The sequence below is a fragment of the Halichoeres trimaculatus genome, unplaced genomic scaffold (assembly GCF_033239565.1).
Source record: "Halichoeres trimaculatus isolate MK-OKI-2021-1 unplaced genomic scaffold, fHalTri1.1 fHalTri1_scaffold_8, whole genome shotgun sequence".
NCBI classification, from domain to species: domain Eukaryota; kingdom Metazoa; phylum Chordata; class Actinopteri; order Labriformes; family Labridae; genus Halichoeres; species Halichoeres trimaculatus.
In genome coordinates this window covers 20,787,245-20,805,551 of record NW_027437186.1, presented here as the reverse complement: position 1 = coordinate 20,805,551, position 18,307 = coordinate 20,787,245, and the positions used below count along the sequence as shown (strand labels likewise).

At 39.7% G+C, this 18,307-nt stretch overlaps 1 protein-coding gene across 7 annotated transcripts in view; it reads left to right on the top strand.

Annotated features, from left to right (window-relative positions):
* Positions 1-6,445: 6,445 nt before the first annotated feature.
* ccdc88ab (coiled-coil domain containing 88Ab) overlaps positions 6,446-18,307 on the top strand; it is a 69,252-nt gene continuing 57,390 nt past the window's right edge. For 4 of the 7 annotated variants that reach the window (XM_074676437.1, XM_074676435.1, XM_074676436.1 and 1 more), the window contains exons 1-2: positions 6,446-7,139; positions 7,283-7,383. In XM_074676437.1, coding sequence (XP_074532538.1) covers positions 7,077-7,139; positions 7,283-7,383 — 164 coding nt within the window. In that variant the 5' untranslated portion in view covers positions 6,446-7,076. The remainder of the gene's footprint in view (positions 7,140-7,282; positions 7,384-18,307) is intronic. The other 3 variants (XM_074676440.1, XM_074676439.1, XM_074676438.1) reach the window with 1 other exon arrangement.

Sequence of the window (18,307 nt, the reverse complement as noted above, 5' to 3'; positions counted from 1 at the left end):
GGTGTCAGGTTTTAAGATCATATTTAAGAACAGGTAACATTCTGACGAACCAGCTCCCTGGCATTACAGTCATTATACCAATGTAAAGAAGCTTTACATGAATTATTTTTTTTAAATAGAGCTCAGTTTTGAATATTTACTTCCAGTTAAAAAATGATGCTTTAAACAACCATTTTACTTATAAACATTGATAAACCATCAGTGACATTTAAAATATGTTTCAACAAATGTGTGTGTTTTTATGTTCTCTACATCAATTGTAAGCTCCTCTATACAAAAAAAAAACTGTTCCAACTGTTATACTGTCTGACCAGACTCTGCTTTCAAACAGCCAGTTTATTTTTGTATCAGAACATCAGTCTGGAAATGGATGACCTTGCTTTCTCAGCCTGGAAGTAAGCTTTCCAGTCAGAGAGTCCTCCAGCCAGAGAGCCCTCCAGCCAGACAGTGAGCCAGCTCACTAACAGTGGGGCTACTGCAGTTGTTATGGCAACAGATGAGTGTTAACAGCACCTTTAACACTCTGGATTACTTTCGCACATGCACGCACTATTGCGCACACAATCACATTCCCACTCAGGCTAATTGCAGGGAGGAATAGCAGATTTTTTGTAAACTCCCACACTGAAAACGCAAGCACTACACTTTCCTATTATTACAGAGGTTTCTGCCAGTGTAATCTTGTTTCCATGGCTCCAGGACACATTGAGATCTCATTATTACCAAGCAGAGCCATCGTCTTTTAGTGCGTAATGGACCAGACAGTGTTCTGTGGTAGACTGCTGATGCTGAGTTGCTTTGAGACTTGAGAGAATTTTCTTCTGTTTTATCTTTTATTTAACCTTTATATATAAATGTGTTGATGCCAATCACTCATTATTGAAATAAATGGTTGTCTGTTAAAATCAAATTTACAGTGCATCAACCTGTTATCAAACTTCTTATCCATGTTGCAGAGATCTTTGAAGTATTGACTGGTGAGGTGGAAAAATGCAAGGAATCAGTGCAAAATTGTTGATTAAAGATAAGACGCACTAGTTCTTCATTTACTTTTCAAAACACAAGCCTTAGCTGGCAGAAATTGATGATGATGTTACAAAAATCCAAACAGACTTTTTGTCTCAAGTTGATTTTCTATCTTTCCAGCCTTTAATGATTTTCTCTCCAGTAAGATTAGCTCTGGTGTTTGTTTGCTTTAATCAGATCAGAAGTTGAGAGGTTAAAGTACTTTCTTTGCTCCAGTGTTTGAAGAGGTAACAGGAGGACGGCCTACAAGCACCCTGGACTGATCTCTGTTACACACACAGGAACACACACGCTCACAAACAGATTTCACAGGATTTTCAGCAAGGGTGGGGTTTATAGTAGTAGATTATTTCACATCTTGAACATCCCATAACAGCATAAATGAACAGATTCTTTTATTTGTGTAAACCTTTGACGTGTATTTTTTTGATTATCAAGGCTTTGGAAAATTATGCATGTTTCCAAAATGTCATCAACAGTGAATTTCCCTGTATTCATCTCTGTTCTTCTGTGGTTAAAAGACATACGTCACTGGGGAACCACTAATTTGATCCATTCCCCCTTGGCTATTAGTGACATTTTAAACCCTGAAGGTACCAGTGATGAAGCAGTTCATAGTGACTTGGTGTGGTAATTGAATTAATACAGACTGTAAGGTCACACAAAATAAGGTCTTGCTCTTTTACAAGAAAGTGGATTTGGAGCTTGTTTGACAGATTGAATTCTTCGAAGAATGATTTTTATTTTACAAAAAAATCTTCATGATTTTCTGACCTGAGCTACTTCCTCTTTTAGTATGAGGCTCAGATAGTCGATTAACTTCACAGGATTGTTCATTTTTGATTGCATAAACTGTTTGTATATGAGTGGAAGATTACGTTTACTTGACTTGTATGATACATGCACAACAACATGCTTAAGCAGAGCTGATCAATCACATTAGAATAAAGTTCCTATTCTCATATCCTTTTCTTCAAATTAGGGGAACTGATTTCCAGCAGAACAGCTATCCAACGATGAAATATTTCTAAACAAAGAGTGATTTAAGTTGTTTCATTAAAACTTTGACCCCTGAATTAATTAATATACTCCCTGCAGGGTTGTTGATCTAAAAATCCTCTCAGACAGGGGGCTGATAGAGTGATTTAAAGCCCTTAGGCCTAGCATGCAACGAGATGATTACTTTTTCATCTCAAGGCTTGCATGGTCATTTAGGCTCATCTTGAGAACCTAAGACTGCTTTGGTCTACATGGGGTTGAATGATCCATAAAGGAGAGAAAAATATCAACAGGCTCAGATAGTTCTCAAACAACAAAATATTACAATGCAAGCCTTAAAAAAGGTTGCAATCTGGGAAAAGGTGATAAAAAAGAAGTGTCTATTAGTTTGCTGATAGTCTATAAATTTTTCGCACAAATATTGCTGTTTGAGATTAAAAGACAAATAACTAAACTGCTACCATAAAAATACAAATGTGATGTCTCTTTATGCCTTTATGAATGAAAAATATATTTATCAGGAATTGATAGATGTATATCCCACATTCTGTGTAGTTTTGCAATTAAGCTTTGACCATGCCACCGGGGTCTTAATCATTCAAAGTAGAGGCTTAAATTGATTTCCCATAGCAGCACAGGACAGAGATAGACAAAGATAGAGTGGATGGTTAGGATGACCACTACTTCAATAGTAGAGGTCAGCCCTTAAATCTTGGTAAAAAAAAAAAAAAAAAAAAAGTGACTCTTGGTACTGTTGCTATCATGAAAACATGCTTGCTGAACAATGTGAAGTCTTTGACAACATTCCCAAAATACCCACTTTTTTCTTTTACACCACATTTCACAAAATTGACCACCAAGCAACAGTGAGTGTTTTTTATTGCAACAAACAATGTTCTCAACCTTGTCGCTCAAAAGTAACTGGTATTAGTTTGTTTCATAACTAGCTACAGACTTCTCACAGAATTTGATGCTTGGTTTGGACATGTCTGTGTGACTGCTTGTATGAGGGTTTATTTCTCAAGTGCAGAAAGGAATGAAACTACCCTCATGTGCATCATCCCAGTCTTACTCTAGTAGGTCAATATGAATTCTTTGCTGGTTTTGGGGGGAGGGGGGTTCTGTACACACCATTCTTGTCAGCATTCGTCAGCTTTCCCTGCATTCTGAACCATGAGTGATCAGCACAGCACTGAATGAAAATGTTTGTGGTGACTTGTAAATTCCTGTGAAATAACTAACAGGAAACTGAAGCCACATTTTGAAAACTGAAAGAAGGGGGAAGGAAAAGGCAGCAGAGATTTTATCCTCCTGTTGTTAATTTCAGAGTAGGAGATGCTGGAGTTTTTAACCCGAAACTACATTAAGGCCATATTTTCATGTGTTTCTACTAGTTGTGTAGAGTTTGAGCCAAAAGAGATGGGTGGCGGGTTTCCTCTGGGTGCTATTTCTTTTTTTCATTGCTGAGTGTGTTTGTGAAGAATGCTGTTACAATTACTGAGTCATTAGCCGGAGATGGATGCTGCTTTGTAACAGAAAACTTCTTAAAAGCATCCTGATTAATGGACTGACTATGAAAGAGGCAGGAGCACCCTGTTCAGCTCAAGGTTAATGAATCCCACACTTGCACGTTAAGTGCTAACACAGAAACATAATCACGCTGGGCCACACAAAATATTCATCTAATCCCACGCAGTAATTGAGCAAAACATAAGTGTGCTGATGCTGTGTGAAAAACAGGCGAGCAATGAACCACAAAGAGTTCCCATTATCTGTGTCAGTGTTAATTTGGCTGCTAGGGTGATTGAATTCAAAGTAAATTCTGAAGACATTTTTCCTTTTACTATACACCACTGAGATAAGTTTAGCTTGTTTGATTACCGGTGAGAATTTCCAAAACAATCCACAGACCTGTGAGTGGAGACTCAAAGATAAAGACATTTTTTATTCAGAAGTGATGTTATTTTTGTTTTATCTTCATCCAGGCTCCTCTTTTTGGCTTTGTCAGAGGGACCAAATTAAGGGTATCATGTGTTTGTATTTCATCCAGACCCAGACACATTTGAATTATAATCTAATAAGAGATGTGGGCTTGTTTGCTGCCAGACCACTGACAAAAAACACTCACATACATTCCTGTGGAGGCAGAGCTTGAAAAGTTTATATAAAAAACATTGGGGTTTTTTACATCATTTTAGATTAAGAAACAAATGTATTGAATTTAAAATGAAATATTTAAAGTGCTTCTTTTTACTTTTAAATAAAAAAAGAACAAACACAGTTTAATGCAACAAAAGGTATTGCGCATTTCTGACTGCATAACCCTCTCCTCCCTTAACCTAACTCTCACCAGAGTAGTGGCAGTGTTGCATTATGTTTCAACCAGGCTCACTCGTGGACCTAAAACTACATTATTGAGAGCTTCATTGTATTTCCAAATTAATATAAAACGTAAGAATTATATATAAATGCTGGAATATGAGTGAATAACATGTGGTGTTTGAGCATTTCTACAAAAACAGTTATCTTGTCAAACTTCTTGTTGTTCTTCGTGTTGAACATTTGGTTTTAAAGACAGTCAAGAGGGAAGTCCTTAACAGAACTTTTGCTGTGCTTACAAGTCAGATCTTTTTCCAAACCGGTGCTACAACTGCAGAGACATACAGGAACACACTGTACTTTTAAACACATCAATGGCGAAGCTTTTTTCCAGATGCCAGATTGGATGTCTTACAAACTTAACATCTAAAATGAATGGCAAAGCCTGGTAAGTAGTAGCTGTATGTTTTTTGAAAAGATTACAGATATTACAGGTTTTTCATTGCAGTTTGAAGACATTGATATTCATGCTGTGTAACCCCCTGATGTGCTGTAACTGATCTTATGCCAAACATGTTTTGCAGAAAACAAGACACAACAGGTCTATTCAGGACCTTTTTCTGTTTAGCCTCAAGCTGAAGCACCAACCACAGCGACTGTTATGATGCATGCAAATGAGAACCTCAGAGCTGCAGCTTCAGCTGAAAAGTGCTTATTCAGTAGAAGTTATTATCTATTCATTCAAGTCTGAGAGGTGACCCAGGTCCCCAGGTCCCAAATCAATTGATTGTGTTTTAATTAGCTTTGAGGCCAGATTACCTCTGCTCCCTTTTCACACCACCAGAGCCATTCATCAGATGTTGATTAGGTGTCTTCTACCTCCACACTGAAAGGGTGTATAGGTCTGGATTTATCATTTGGTCATAATCTGGCTGCCAAGCAGATACTGTGGGTTTAAAAAGTGGCTGCTGCAGGATTAAACTGGAGTTTAAAATGCATTTCTTGTTCAAAATCTGAATGAGTTGAAGAAACTCCCTTTACTCTGCTTTAGAATTGTTTTCAAGGAATGTAACATTTTAGTCCCTGTGCTGCAAAATTACCCAGTTTTTCTTCCCCGAATTACACCTCTTGTGATCAGAAGATTGATTCCATAGATTAACAAAATCCTGCAGGATATGTTTTAAGACTGTCTTCTTAATCTGCTGATAAGATGCACAAGTGCTGGAGGAGTTGATTACTGTTAAATCAATCACCGACTAGTTTTTGATCTTGGATTAACCAGTTTTTATCACACTTCATGAGATAAAGACAGTTTTTTTTTTTATCTCACTTCCTTAAGGGTGGCCTTTTTCTGTTCTTTATATATCTTTGTACACTGATTACTTCTGTATCATCCATGAAACAAGACATTTGGGCATGTCAGCAGGACACGCTCATTGACGTTTTTCACAATCCTCAGACAAATAGCTATTGATTAATCCTGATTTTCCAACTGATTGAATAGTAGAAATGGTCATCTGCAGGCCTTTACTTTTTCCCACATAGAGAAGTACACATATCACTTATTTGAAACATCGATTTTTTTTTAAAACAACTTTTTATTTTTATTTATTATTATTATTTTTTTAAAACTTTTTGAAACCATCAAAGTGTGGCTCTGTTGGATTTGGCTCCTTAAATTTACTGTACATGTACAGTAGTCTCTTTCTACATTACCCACCAGGTGTCAGCAGCTTACTATTTGGCCACCTGCACTCAATGCAGTAGGTGAGGCAGACAAAGGTACAGTATGCATGAACCGACAGAACTTCCTTGAAAATAAGTGGTGTAGAAAAAAAAAAAGTGTGCTATAAATTATAACAATATTAGAACTGCAACTTAACCATAACAATTATGTCTACAGCAGTCATAACCTTGATTTAATCATGAGTACAAATGTATTTTCCATTAGCCATTTTCCGACACCAAGGACACGAAAAGAAATCATGAAATAAAGCGATGCTTTGATTAGTGCCCTATTTTTCTTTCACAGCATGGAGGCGGAGGGAGATGCACATGAGAGGCAGAGAGGAGGCGGTCCTAAGTGTCCTCCAGTCATCCTCTCCACTCCTGCTCATTTGAATGCTGTATTTGAGCAGAGGCAGAGAGAGGCATGAGAAATAAGCGGCCAGAAATGACTTTACATTTATTTTGAGGAGTTAACTTACGTTTCCCCCCGGGACCTTCAACATCTGGATTTTACTCACTGGATATTCCCTTATTTTTATTTGCGGCGGAGGAAAGTTTGCAGTCAAGATTCCCTCTCTCATCTGTGCCAGTAACGGTCATTTTTCCAAGCTGCTAGCATAAAGCGTACCTGGCTCAGGTCTCATGTAGTCTTTCCACCCTCTCTTCTGTAGATAGCTAGCGTAACTCGGACGCTGGAAGAAATGTTACATTTTGCAAACAAAATGTAATTCCTTGTTCTTCTCCGGAGGTAACCAAACCCAGCCGGTGGCATCTTGAAACAGCTGGGTTGTGTCGAGAAAATTGTGGATTAAGGTTTTTTTTTTTTCCCCCTCTAAGAAACCCCGGACGTGTTTGAGTGGCCGCTAGCCAAAATGAGCGTTGATTTAATTGAATCAACTACATGAGTGGAGCCGAAACAAACACATACATTTCCAAAGGAGTGCGCTGTGGTCTTTTTCCCCCACATCTGCTGAAATAAACGGGGCCCAGTTGCTCTGGAAAATATGGAAAGCGAGATTTTCACCCCTCTGCTGGAGCAGTTTATGCTGTCGCCCCTGGTCTGCTGGGTAAGCTCCCCTTGCTAATTATCTATTCAAACGTAGCTTAAGCTTGCTAATTAAACAGCCCTACCCTATGAAGGCATCTCATACAAGCGTTTATTGATCGTCTTAATGCCTATCGGTATTTGCATTGTCCCGTATGTTTTCAGGTGAAGACAGTTGGGCAACCGACAGTAACCGATGGCTCCAAACTATCAGAATATGTGGAATTGGTGGATGGGATTTACCTGAATGAGATCATGCTGGAGATGTAAGTAATACAGTAACATTACAGACAAATCAGAACACCTCCTACCTGAGCCACTGAAGTGACCAAACCTACTTAAATACATATCTTGCATTACACAGCAACCTCTATAGACATGTTCAATTTGTTCTACATTCCCTGCCCAGCACTTGAAATTGCCTGCTGAAGTGAATGTAGGCTAAGCACAAAGGGACTCTGTATTGGGGGCATTGATGGGGGTCACACTGTCAGAAATCTCTGCGGACAGTTATTGTTAGGATCCTTTTCGGTCGTGTGCTACACCCAACCACAAGCATCCATGGGTGCAGGAGGCAGCTCCACAGCTTCCAGTAGCTGTGTTTTTTTTTCCCCAGTCACCCCTACTCTGTCATCTGCAGCAGACTGTTCGACACCCCGCCCCTGGAAGCTACTCTGCTCACGTTTCCCTGCTGTGCCAAGGATTAAACTGGAAATAGTAGCCTTAAGGAGACAACCACTGGTAGCTGCAGAAGGTCGATGCAGATGACACAGCATTACAGGCACACATTTGTTTGTTTTATTGCATTCAAAAGGGAAGTGGGTGCAGATTGTTTTATTGGGAGAGAGAAGTGCTACTCGGGGAGGATGAGGCATTAGATATCCATTATTTCCAGTCTCCTGACAAATAGTATGCCAGTAGACAGCTTTCCATTCCTTTGTCTGGCTTAAAGCAGCTACTTCCTGCTCACATGGCTTTTTTTCACATTTTCCTCTAATGCTACACTCCACACTGTCAGCATTTACTCTTTAGCTGGAAAAGTGCTTAACCAAGAGATTATAACATGCTGCATTTAAGAGATAGCTTTGACAGCTCACCTACGCTGATGTTTATTCATCAATGAGATGAGGTTTGTGTCCCATATATAAATCTGTGGTTTCTTTACATGAATCTCTTTTGAAGGGGTCATCTTTATCTGCATTGCATGAGGAGCTGATTAATACTGACTTCCTGTTTCCTGTCCCAAGTTTGTTGTCCTCCTCCTCCCACTCTGACCTCCTGCTGCTCTGCTGTGTCACCCTACTAAGCTGCCTACCTTCATGTTTCAGCTCCTACTTCCATCTCTTATTTCCCATGCTTGTTTTTCTTGCTTCCCCTGTTCTTCCTCCAGGCTGCATCCCCACTCTCAGAGGAGGCCTTTTAAAAAAAGACAGGCGTTTAAGGGAGGGCAGTGCAGGTTCACTTGGACAACTTGGGTGCCTTTCCTCTTCCACCCACAGTCGCTGTAAAATGATGAACAATTCGTCAGTATTTTTAGAGCATCTTGCCCTATGGGATGTTGGATACTGGAAAGCAACCAGAAAGATACGAGGGGGAAGGGTTGGAGGAGAGAGCAAGAGAGAAAATGATTTGCCAAAATCCTTTAAATGAGATAGAGAGGAAGCAAAGAATGAGCCAGAGGGTGGTATGCATAAGGCAAACTCAAAGCTAGTTTACTGAGCCTGAGGTGTTTGACTGCACCGAGGAAGGGCTTTGTTTGCAAATAAATGGAATGAGATGGACAGGATTTTATTCCATGCTTAGTTTGATGCTTGGTCTTTAATGAACTGGCTTAGTGATCGCCTGACAGGATGTGAGGGATTGCCAGCCCTGTGCGTTTATAAACGTGTGCACTTTTCTGCAGGGCTTCAGTGTGTCTGTGTGTGTGTGTGTGTGGGAGTTTGTGTATCTGGGGTGTTTTCTTCAGTGCATTTCGTTTCAGACCGAGGCAGCTGTTGGTAGTCGTCTTGCCCAGCCACCCTCCCACACAAAAGGCCTACAGTATTGGTCAGATGTTGTGTTGGTGAGACTGCTCTTTGTCTGCCTCTCCCAGCTTCCCAGCACCAAAATAGACTGTTTCATCAGCTTAAACACACATCACAGCTCATAATTCATCCAAATTTTGCAGTTATCCCTGGGAAACTTGTATAGAGGGACTGAATCTGAGTGAATTCAGTTTTTCTGAAAAAGAAAATCACTCTTTTACCCATAGTACAAGTAGCTAAAACCTGGAATAGGTTGACCAACTTAACTTGATGAGTTGTATGGAGTAATTAGCCAGGGTTGCATTCTATCCACTTCCCAGTTTTCTATCTCTTTCTCTTTGAGAGAGCTTGAAATGTGGTAACTGTTAGTTGGTATTACACTGCTTGTGATTGATCCGGACATGCTTAAAGGTTAGCCTTCAGCTCTGGCACGGCTTAAATCGTTGAATCAGACACACTAAAAATCACAAGCACCAGTAGATGAAAGTTAGCAAACTCACACCTGCTCTACTCAAGTCTAAGAAACTTGAGCTTTGAACATATTCCACCGGCGGTGTCAGCTGTTGTACTGTAAGCTTTAGTGTTTCTGTCTCACCGTCTCTTTATGGCCATAGCAGCAGACATGGCAGACAGACTGGCAGCAGTTGTCGTCAGGACACCATGGGAGAAAGAAGGGGAGAGAACCTGGGATTATCCAACGGTTTGCTGACACCCAGATGGCACCAAGTCCCTTCCCCCCTTTGCCCGGTTGTGACTGACATTACCCAGCCAATTAGATTGCCCTCCTCCGCACTGTCAAACCAATTAGTTTTCCCGCTCAGCAAGAGGGAGCCAATTAAGTTTTTGTCTGTGTGACAAGCGTCCAGTCAGATTCTCTGTTTCGTAGCCAAATCAGCCGACCCATGCTGGCTGGTTGGCCTGTCTTCACCTGGCCAATGGGGCAGAATTATGTGGCAGATGTAAACTTTTAGCATCATTAAGCTTCCTCTTTTTAGCTCTACATGCTTTATTGACTCAGTTTTAACCCTGAAACTCAGTCAAAAACTACTCAGATGATCAAAGTGTATCCCAATGCTGTTGTGTAGGTAATGTTTCTCATGGTCTGAGTTTTCAAACAGATCCATAATGTCTGTAAAACTATCTCAGTGGACACACTGGCACTGGAGGACAGAGAAAGGTAACCCCCAGCATCACCTGCAAAAAACGTGCAGGCATGGGTGTTTGTCCATCAGTAAGCAGTTCAACTTAAAGTGAGAGGATATGGATCTATAAATAATGTACAACATCTGAAAGCTATTCTCAAGGCCACAGCACAGCTTATCCACAGTGTAGGCTCACATACAGGATATGGCCCTCACTACACCTGTCATCACTTCCTTTCATGCCAGAATTGGCTTGTTGACACACCACGTATTCACAAACACTCTCAGGATTCAACCAATCACCTCACAGGAGAGTTTTAGTGACGAGGGGCAAAGGTAAACGGAGAGTGTTAGGTTAATCTCTGGACATAGTCCGCACATTGAAACACAGAAACTAACAGTTAGATTCTGATTGTTTTATGTTTCTGCTCTTTTTACAAGTCTGTTGCTGCAGTTTAGTATTCTGGGGTGAGACAACCATCTGGCTGTGTATTTTTTACAGAGAGAATCTAAATTAGGCCACAATCAAAGAAACATGTTAGTCAGCTCTTCTCCAGGATTTCATTTTGAAGTTATCTTTAGCTTTTTCTCTTTTATTTTGAATGTAGGACTCCTGGGTGTATGAGAAGCTTGAGTATCATGGAGGGGGAAGCCGTTTTGATGAAAAAAAGAAGAAGAGAGAATTTAATGTTTGAAGTATCAGTAAACACAAACATGTCTAAAGCACTCAAAGAGCGCAGACCTCCAACAAGCATATAGGGATTGTCATGCAACACTTTAGTCCTACTTTAATGTTCTACTCCCTTTCAGCAGACTGTCTGCCATGATTTGGTGTTAGTTGCAGGTTTGTACAATAATTTGTTACCTGACAGTGATGAAACAGGGTGTCTGCGGGGTCTTTAAAAGTATTAAAAGTTGATAAATCAGTTGTGGGAAAATTAAGGCCCTTAAAAAGTATTAAAAAGTATTAATCCTGATGTTATGAGGTATTAAATTTTATTGGTGTTCAAGCTTTGACTCCAAAAGTATCCATGAATATCTATATTCCTCCTTGCGTCTATCACAAACTAACCTGACACCCCAAACAGACAGTTCCACAAAACTGCCACGGAAATAGTCCATCTGGTTCAAAAGTGTTTTCAAGGTCTTAATCATTATGCTCCTCACACTCATCACAGACTAGCGTGAGGATCTAGAAAAAGCTTAGGCATCTCAAAATAAAATTCACTCTAGATCATAAGAGTTTCTCAGGCCTGCTGAGAAACTTCTCCTGATCTCAGTTGCTTTGAAACAAATTTTCTTTGTTCAAATCAGCTTTTTACTGGATACAACGCGATGAGATAAGGTATTTTTCAATACAGCTAGGTATCGCTGTTGTTTGAGACGTTACAACAAGCAAAGTTGTAATATTGTGAGGCATGGGCCGTATGGAGCACGAGCAGCCCAACATATCCGTAGGCTAATGTGACAACAAACTAAGTTCGTACAGTAGTTTAGTAGCGGTCCATAAGTAGTGCTGATGGAAAGCAAATAACATAATCTCAAGCACATGTCCTAAATTTTGACAACGATGAAATAATTCTTGTTTTTTTTCCCTGCAAGTTGGCCTTAAATAACTGCTACTTGTTGTGGGAATGGGAATGTCAATGAACCTGCCTTTGGTTTCATTTATTCTTTCAAGCTTTATTCCTTCTCAGCTTATCTAATTTATGTTCAAATGCAAACTACAACTGTCAAAAATCGGTTGCTAACAGCAGCTCAAAGTCACGGTAGGGTCTTAAAACTTTTTGAAAGGTTTTTAAAAAAGCCTTAAAAAGGTATTGAATTTAACCTCAGGATTTCAGCATATACCCTGTGAAAATCATGAGGACCCAGTACATATTTCATATTCCAGATCTTAGTATCCAGAATATTACCAGGATCTAGATTGTACTTTTACATCTGTCAGAAATTTTATCAACCTTGTCTTGTATTCTTTTGCAAAGCAATTCGGCCATCTATCATGGAGTTATTTACACATGTGGTGAAAACAGCCCTATCTCACAATGATAAAGGATCCTTAAAAAAATCCTGGATCCAGACAGTGATCCGTATCACCTCCAAAATGGAATCATTTCTTCCTTATCCCGTTAAAAAAAAAATCCTTGAAAATTTCACCAAGATCTGTTTGTTAGTTTTTGAGTTATGTTGTTCACAAACAGACAAACTCTCCCAAAAACATAACCTCTTGGGCGAAGGTAACCAGTAAAACATGTATCATGTGCTGCGCAGATCACCTTACCAAATCCTCTGTTTGTCAGCCCTCTGTCTCATCACTTTCTCTATTGCTTCTGCACCGGGTACTTTCACCTCTCCTTTCCTCCTTCATCTTGAATCTTTTTTTAATCTTCATATCTGTGCCCTCCTCCTTGTCTATGCCTCACCTCCTCTTGCCCTCCTCTGTTTTCTTTAAGGAGCATGTTGAAGCCTTTGTTGGCTCTCTTGGGCTCGTTACAGCCGACATAGTTGAAATTCCAGCTGCACCAGAGAAAGGAGATGGGCAGAGCTGTTTGCTGGGATGTCAGTCTGTTTAGTTCTGCATGGACTGTGGGGTCCCCCACCCTTCCAGCACCAAAGTGTAGAATTATTCTGACACCTCTCATATCCATCTTTGTGCCATGTCACGCTCTCTGGGTCTGTCTCACAGGAGGATGTGTATCGAGTCAGACAGGAAACAGCAGCTGTGACCTTGAGAGGACAAACTTTTAACAAGGCTGTGTTAATATGAGGCAGTGAAAATCCCACAGGCAGACGTTTGTAGCTTTGTCTTGATTTTGTACTTCTAACAAATAAAAGGAAATCACAGCTTGAAAAAACTGGCGTTGCCTTTTTGTTTTTCAAATGCTCTAATAATTTATCCAACAGCATTTCAGTAAGGAGCAGAATGATATTAACTCTTGAATAGTGTTGACTTGTAAATTTCAGAGAAACAGACTTTTTTTGAGACTGAGGTTTTGTTGTGAACAGGTGCTTATATTGACACTCCTCCAACTTAATATTAGATTAAACTTTATCAAATCTGTCTCCTCTGACCCCATCTGATTTTCTGTCACTTTGCTGCTGCTGATTCTGTTCTAATGTAAACCAAAACTTCCTCCATCTGTTTTAAGGTACAGGCTGTTTTTTGGCTCGGGGTATGCACTCTCCTCTCCTTTAAAGACTTCTGCTTTGACACATTTGCAGAAATCGTTGAGTTTCATTAACAGCAGCTACATTGTCGAGCTAAAGAAAAAGTGTTTGATTTACTCTGTTTGCCATTGTTTGTCAAGCATTTCAGAGACATGGACAGTAACAGTGTGTTCTGGTCTGTTAGTCCAGTCAAGTTTAACTGTGATCCCTATGGATACAGGGAGAGGAATGGGAAGAGGCCCTGTGAAAAAAAGACAAGAGGTAAACAAGTCCATGAAACACCAAGACAAGGAAAGAGGGTGATGGGATCCAAATATCAGTGGTTTGGTTTTTACTGGGTTGCTTGTATTCTATGGTTCCCATGGTAGGAGAAGGTTGGAAGTTAAGAAATGAGGATGTAGACCTTGTGACTGGGAAGGCTTTGAATATTTTGCCGTAATGTTGAGGTTTAGGGTTTGTGATTGTTAGGCCTGTCATGATAACAAAATTTGCTAGACGATAATTTTCCAAAATATTATTGCAGATAAACGATATTATTGTCAATATTATTATTTTTTTTTTCATTTTTTCATTGATGTAATTATGATAAATGGGATAATAAAGTGAATACACCATATCAAAAGCAAGAAACTTTGATTTCTTAAGAGTATTTAACTGTAATTAAAAGGTCAGGATCTTTTAAATAAAATAAATTAAACAGAAATAGAATAAATTTAACAAACAAGAGAAAAAAAATACAATGAAAATGAAATGGACTCTCTTTTAGAAAAAAATACATGTCAATGAAAATAATCAATACTAATCAAAAACAATAAAACATAGACCCTGTCTCTAAAGAAAAAATGAAACTCCAAAAAAACCCCAACAACAATAAAAACTGTAGCCTAAATAAAAGGGAGTTTATGTAGTTCCTGAATTGTTTGTAACATGTACTTTTTCCCAGTCAATCCGTACTGTCTGTCAAACATTTTTAACATTTCTGGCTTTCAACCGTATTGAAGGGCTGCATTTCTTTGGCAATGTAGCTATCTTTGAGCGCCCACCATTTGGCGCTTTTATTTCTATTTACTTTGCAGACCAAAAGCCTCAGTAAGAGGGGATTGTCAAAGAACAAGGCTCCGCTGCACCTCCCCTTCTTCTTCTTCGTCGCCACTATTTTCAAACAAATGCGACATATCAGCTCGTTGGTGTTCATGAGCTCACACTTTGTTCATTCTGATAAAAAGCAAAATATTCCCACACTGGGACTGTGGCAGGTGGCTTAAGAACCGTATCTTTTGTGTCATCACTCATATTAGCGTTTGTTTCACCCTTACACCTCAGGACGCTTGCTTCAGCTCTCTCTGTGTGTATGCACAAGCAGCCCCGTTGCAAAAGATGCCAAAGATCACGTTTTTGACAGATGCTCACTCCGCTATAAATCGGCTAAATCCGCTGTGGGACCTATGCTCCCCAATGTTAGGAAAGATAGACGTAGTGAGCCATCTTCTCATTCAGCCTCTTTGGTCGAAAGAGAGGAGGAAAACAAACATGCATGCACGTGTCAGTTTATCGAGGCTGGCAAACTTACTGAGGACGTTTTTATTTATCGTTCAGTTAATTGATTTATTGATTATCATGACAGGCCTTATGATTGTTTTTATGATAAGGTCACATTGAGAAGATCGGTAGTGAGTTACATGAATGGGGGGTCAGGGATGACACATTAACTTCAGCCACCTGTTAATTCTGTGTATTCAGTGTGCTTCAAACAAAGTATTTGTTGAGTACTTGATACTAACAAGCTACCATTTAGAAATGCGGTCAGTGTAATAAAATGTAATCCAGTATAACAAGATTTCATTTTAACAAGATCAAGGCAGCACTCCAAGTATTGCAACTGTCAGGCAAACATTTAGACAAGTTGTCTGGCTTGTATTAAGGCTCTGCTGAGTAAATCTGATAATTTATGAAGCAAAATGTCTCATTCCCCTTCTCAAACAACCTATCGTGTTGGCACTCTTGTTTGGTAGTTTTGATTTGTTTAGATTTAGTACTTCCTTTTCAAAATTTGATCTCTTATTGATCTGTTAGCTGACAGGAGAATTCACAAGAAGGCATGTGGATTTTATTCAATCTTAGTTTTTAACGAGGAGGATATCAGAATGCGCTTATAGTCTGATGTTATGGCGTTGGGACAATCTGGACTGTGGACATGTTCCGGTTTGTTGGGAGCTGATGACTCCTCATGTGGGAGCTGCTGTGGTTGATAATCAGAATGTTTCAGACACTGACCCACAAACTTATCCCCAACTGAACTGTGAACCTTTCCAAGGCTGCTAATAAGTGCTCATCCCTCAGATTTGTATTACTGTTAGCTGTTTGTCCTCCTGTGTCTCACAAACATCGGCACACACAAACACTCCCCTGCTGTGGTTGGAGAGTTCAGCTCCTAAGCTCTGTGCCCAACACGTGGTCAAATGTAGCCTGCTTTTTGGTGTGTTTGTGTGTATGTGTATTTCAGCCTACTTTGTCTGTGTGAGCATGTGCCTGCCTGGCTGCCCATGCTGACTGTAATGTAGCCTGTCATATATAGGTTAACACTACTCCCCAAGTTACCCAGCCAATCAAAGCCAGGAGAAGGGAGGAGAAAGCCCAATAGCCCCAGGCACCACACGATGCTGCAGTGGCTATCGACAGCACCAATGGACCGGCTTATTGACTGACCGTCTGGCTAGCTTGCTCACTAGCTGTCTGCCTTCATGGCTTTCTGCCTGTGTTTCTCTAATCTATTTGTTTAAAGTCTTAAGTTTACCATATCAGCAGGAACAGGGAGGGAGTCAATGCGTAGGATTTTTGACCCCCGATGCCGCTTTAAGCCGCTGTATTTACTCGCCTGCTGATGCACAGGAGGAGTCAGCCTGTCGCGTGCTCGTCTGGGGGAATCGGAGACAGAGCCAAAGAAACTAGGGGTGGATTGTACCGTGTTGCTGCGGTCATGCTGTTTTTGCCGCCATGTTCTTGGCTTACTCTGGCGGTGATGGAATGTGTGAATGGGATGAACCCTTTCTTCACTGTTTTTCTCTATTTCAGCCTCCCTCTATCCCCACTTGTTCACACACACACACACACACGCCCCTCATTCACCGAATCACGACCTCGCCCTGACAGGATTACAGCCTTCTCTATGCTTTTTAATTAACGGGTTAAATAGCCCCCCTACTATGGACCTCAAAAGAGGCTGAATGTGTGTGGAGGGGGGTAAACGGGAATGTCACATGACTTTTCATTTAGAGCCCGATTTAAAAGAATCCTCTGTCCTCCTGATTAGCTTCATTGTGCGAGTGTGTGTGTGTGGCAGGGTGGAGGCTGATAAAAGACGAATTAACACATCAACTCTGCATCAGGTTAATGCAGAGACATGCGCTTGTCTTTCTTTTTGACTAAACAATGTGCTTCCTTTTTTAAAGTTTATTAAGAAAAAAATGAGTTAGTTAATTAAGATTTTTTTTAAAAACCTGCAGATGTAAACTGTTATCTTCTGACATTTGTACTCTGGTGTAAAAACATCTTCCTCTGGATTGGTTTTGTATGAATGTTATTCTTTGCAGCAGTGTGGTTTAGTGATTATACAGATTCCAGTCAAACAGAAGTCCCTCTGGAAAAAGCATTCCATTCTGTAAAGCATCCCTCATCTTTGAACTCCTCTCTCAAACAGATCAAGACCAACAACAAACATAAACCTCCACTGTTTACTGTCTTGATGATATTTCAGGACAAAGCTTTATTTAGCTGTTGGCTGATGCAGATACAGACGGGGCCGTGCCATCAAGAGCGCAGATGCAGACACATGCATGATTTCACATGCACGACACACTACATGCATGCATGCATACATTCATAAGGGGGCCAGGACTCTCCTCCTCCCCCATACTCATGGCATGTTGACCCTCATATATAGGTCATGCTCTGAAGATGCTTTGAAGTCTGAGGTGCAGATTATGAAAACAGAGACGATTGATGTAAGGCTTTAAAAGTCTTGAGTAGATGACTAGTGTTGTTTTCCCAGACAATCCCAAGGCCATGGTATCATAAATTAATGACATGAGTGGTGTGTTTTGGAAGGGGGTGGGTGAAATTTTACTATTTTGCTCTTGTGGGATACAGGGGAGGATGACGCTGTGAAAATATGCTTTCTGCTGTAGGCCAAAGCAGGTTTGATGCTTTTGTGTTTTCTGATGCTTGTAATAATGCTTTGAATACATGTAGTGACTGTGTGTTATAGACAGACAGACGTGATGTTGATGACGTGATGATGAACATGTAATTTTGTCTGTCTAGGCCTGTCACGAGAACAAATTTTGCTAGACCATAATTTTCCAAAATATTATTGCCAATAAACGATATTATTGTCAATATTATTTTGATTTTTTTTTCCATTTTTTCATTGATGTAATTATGATAAATGGGATAATAAAGTGAGTACACCTTATCAAAAGCAAGAAACTTAAATTTCTTAAGAGTATTTAACTGTAATTAAAAGGTCAGGATCTTTTAAATAAAATAAATTGAACAAAAAATATGATAAATTTAACAAAAAAAGAAAGAGAAAAAAATATAATGAAAATGAAATGGACTCTCTTTTAGAAAAAAATACATTTCAATGAAAATAATTGATACTAATCAAAAACAATAAAACATAGACCCTGTCTCTAAAGAAAAAATGAAACTCCAAAAAAATATCAATAAAAACTATAGCCTAAATAAAAGGGAGTTTATGTAGTTCCTGAATTGTTTGTAACATGTACTTTTTCCCAGGCAATCCGTACAGTCTGTCAAACATTTTTAACATTTCTGGCTTTCAACCGTATTGAAGG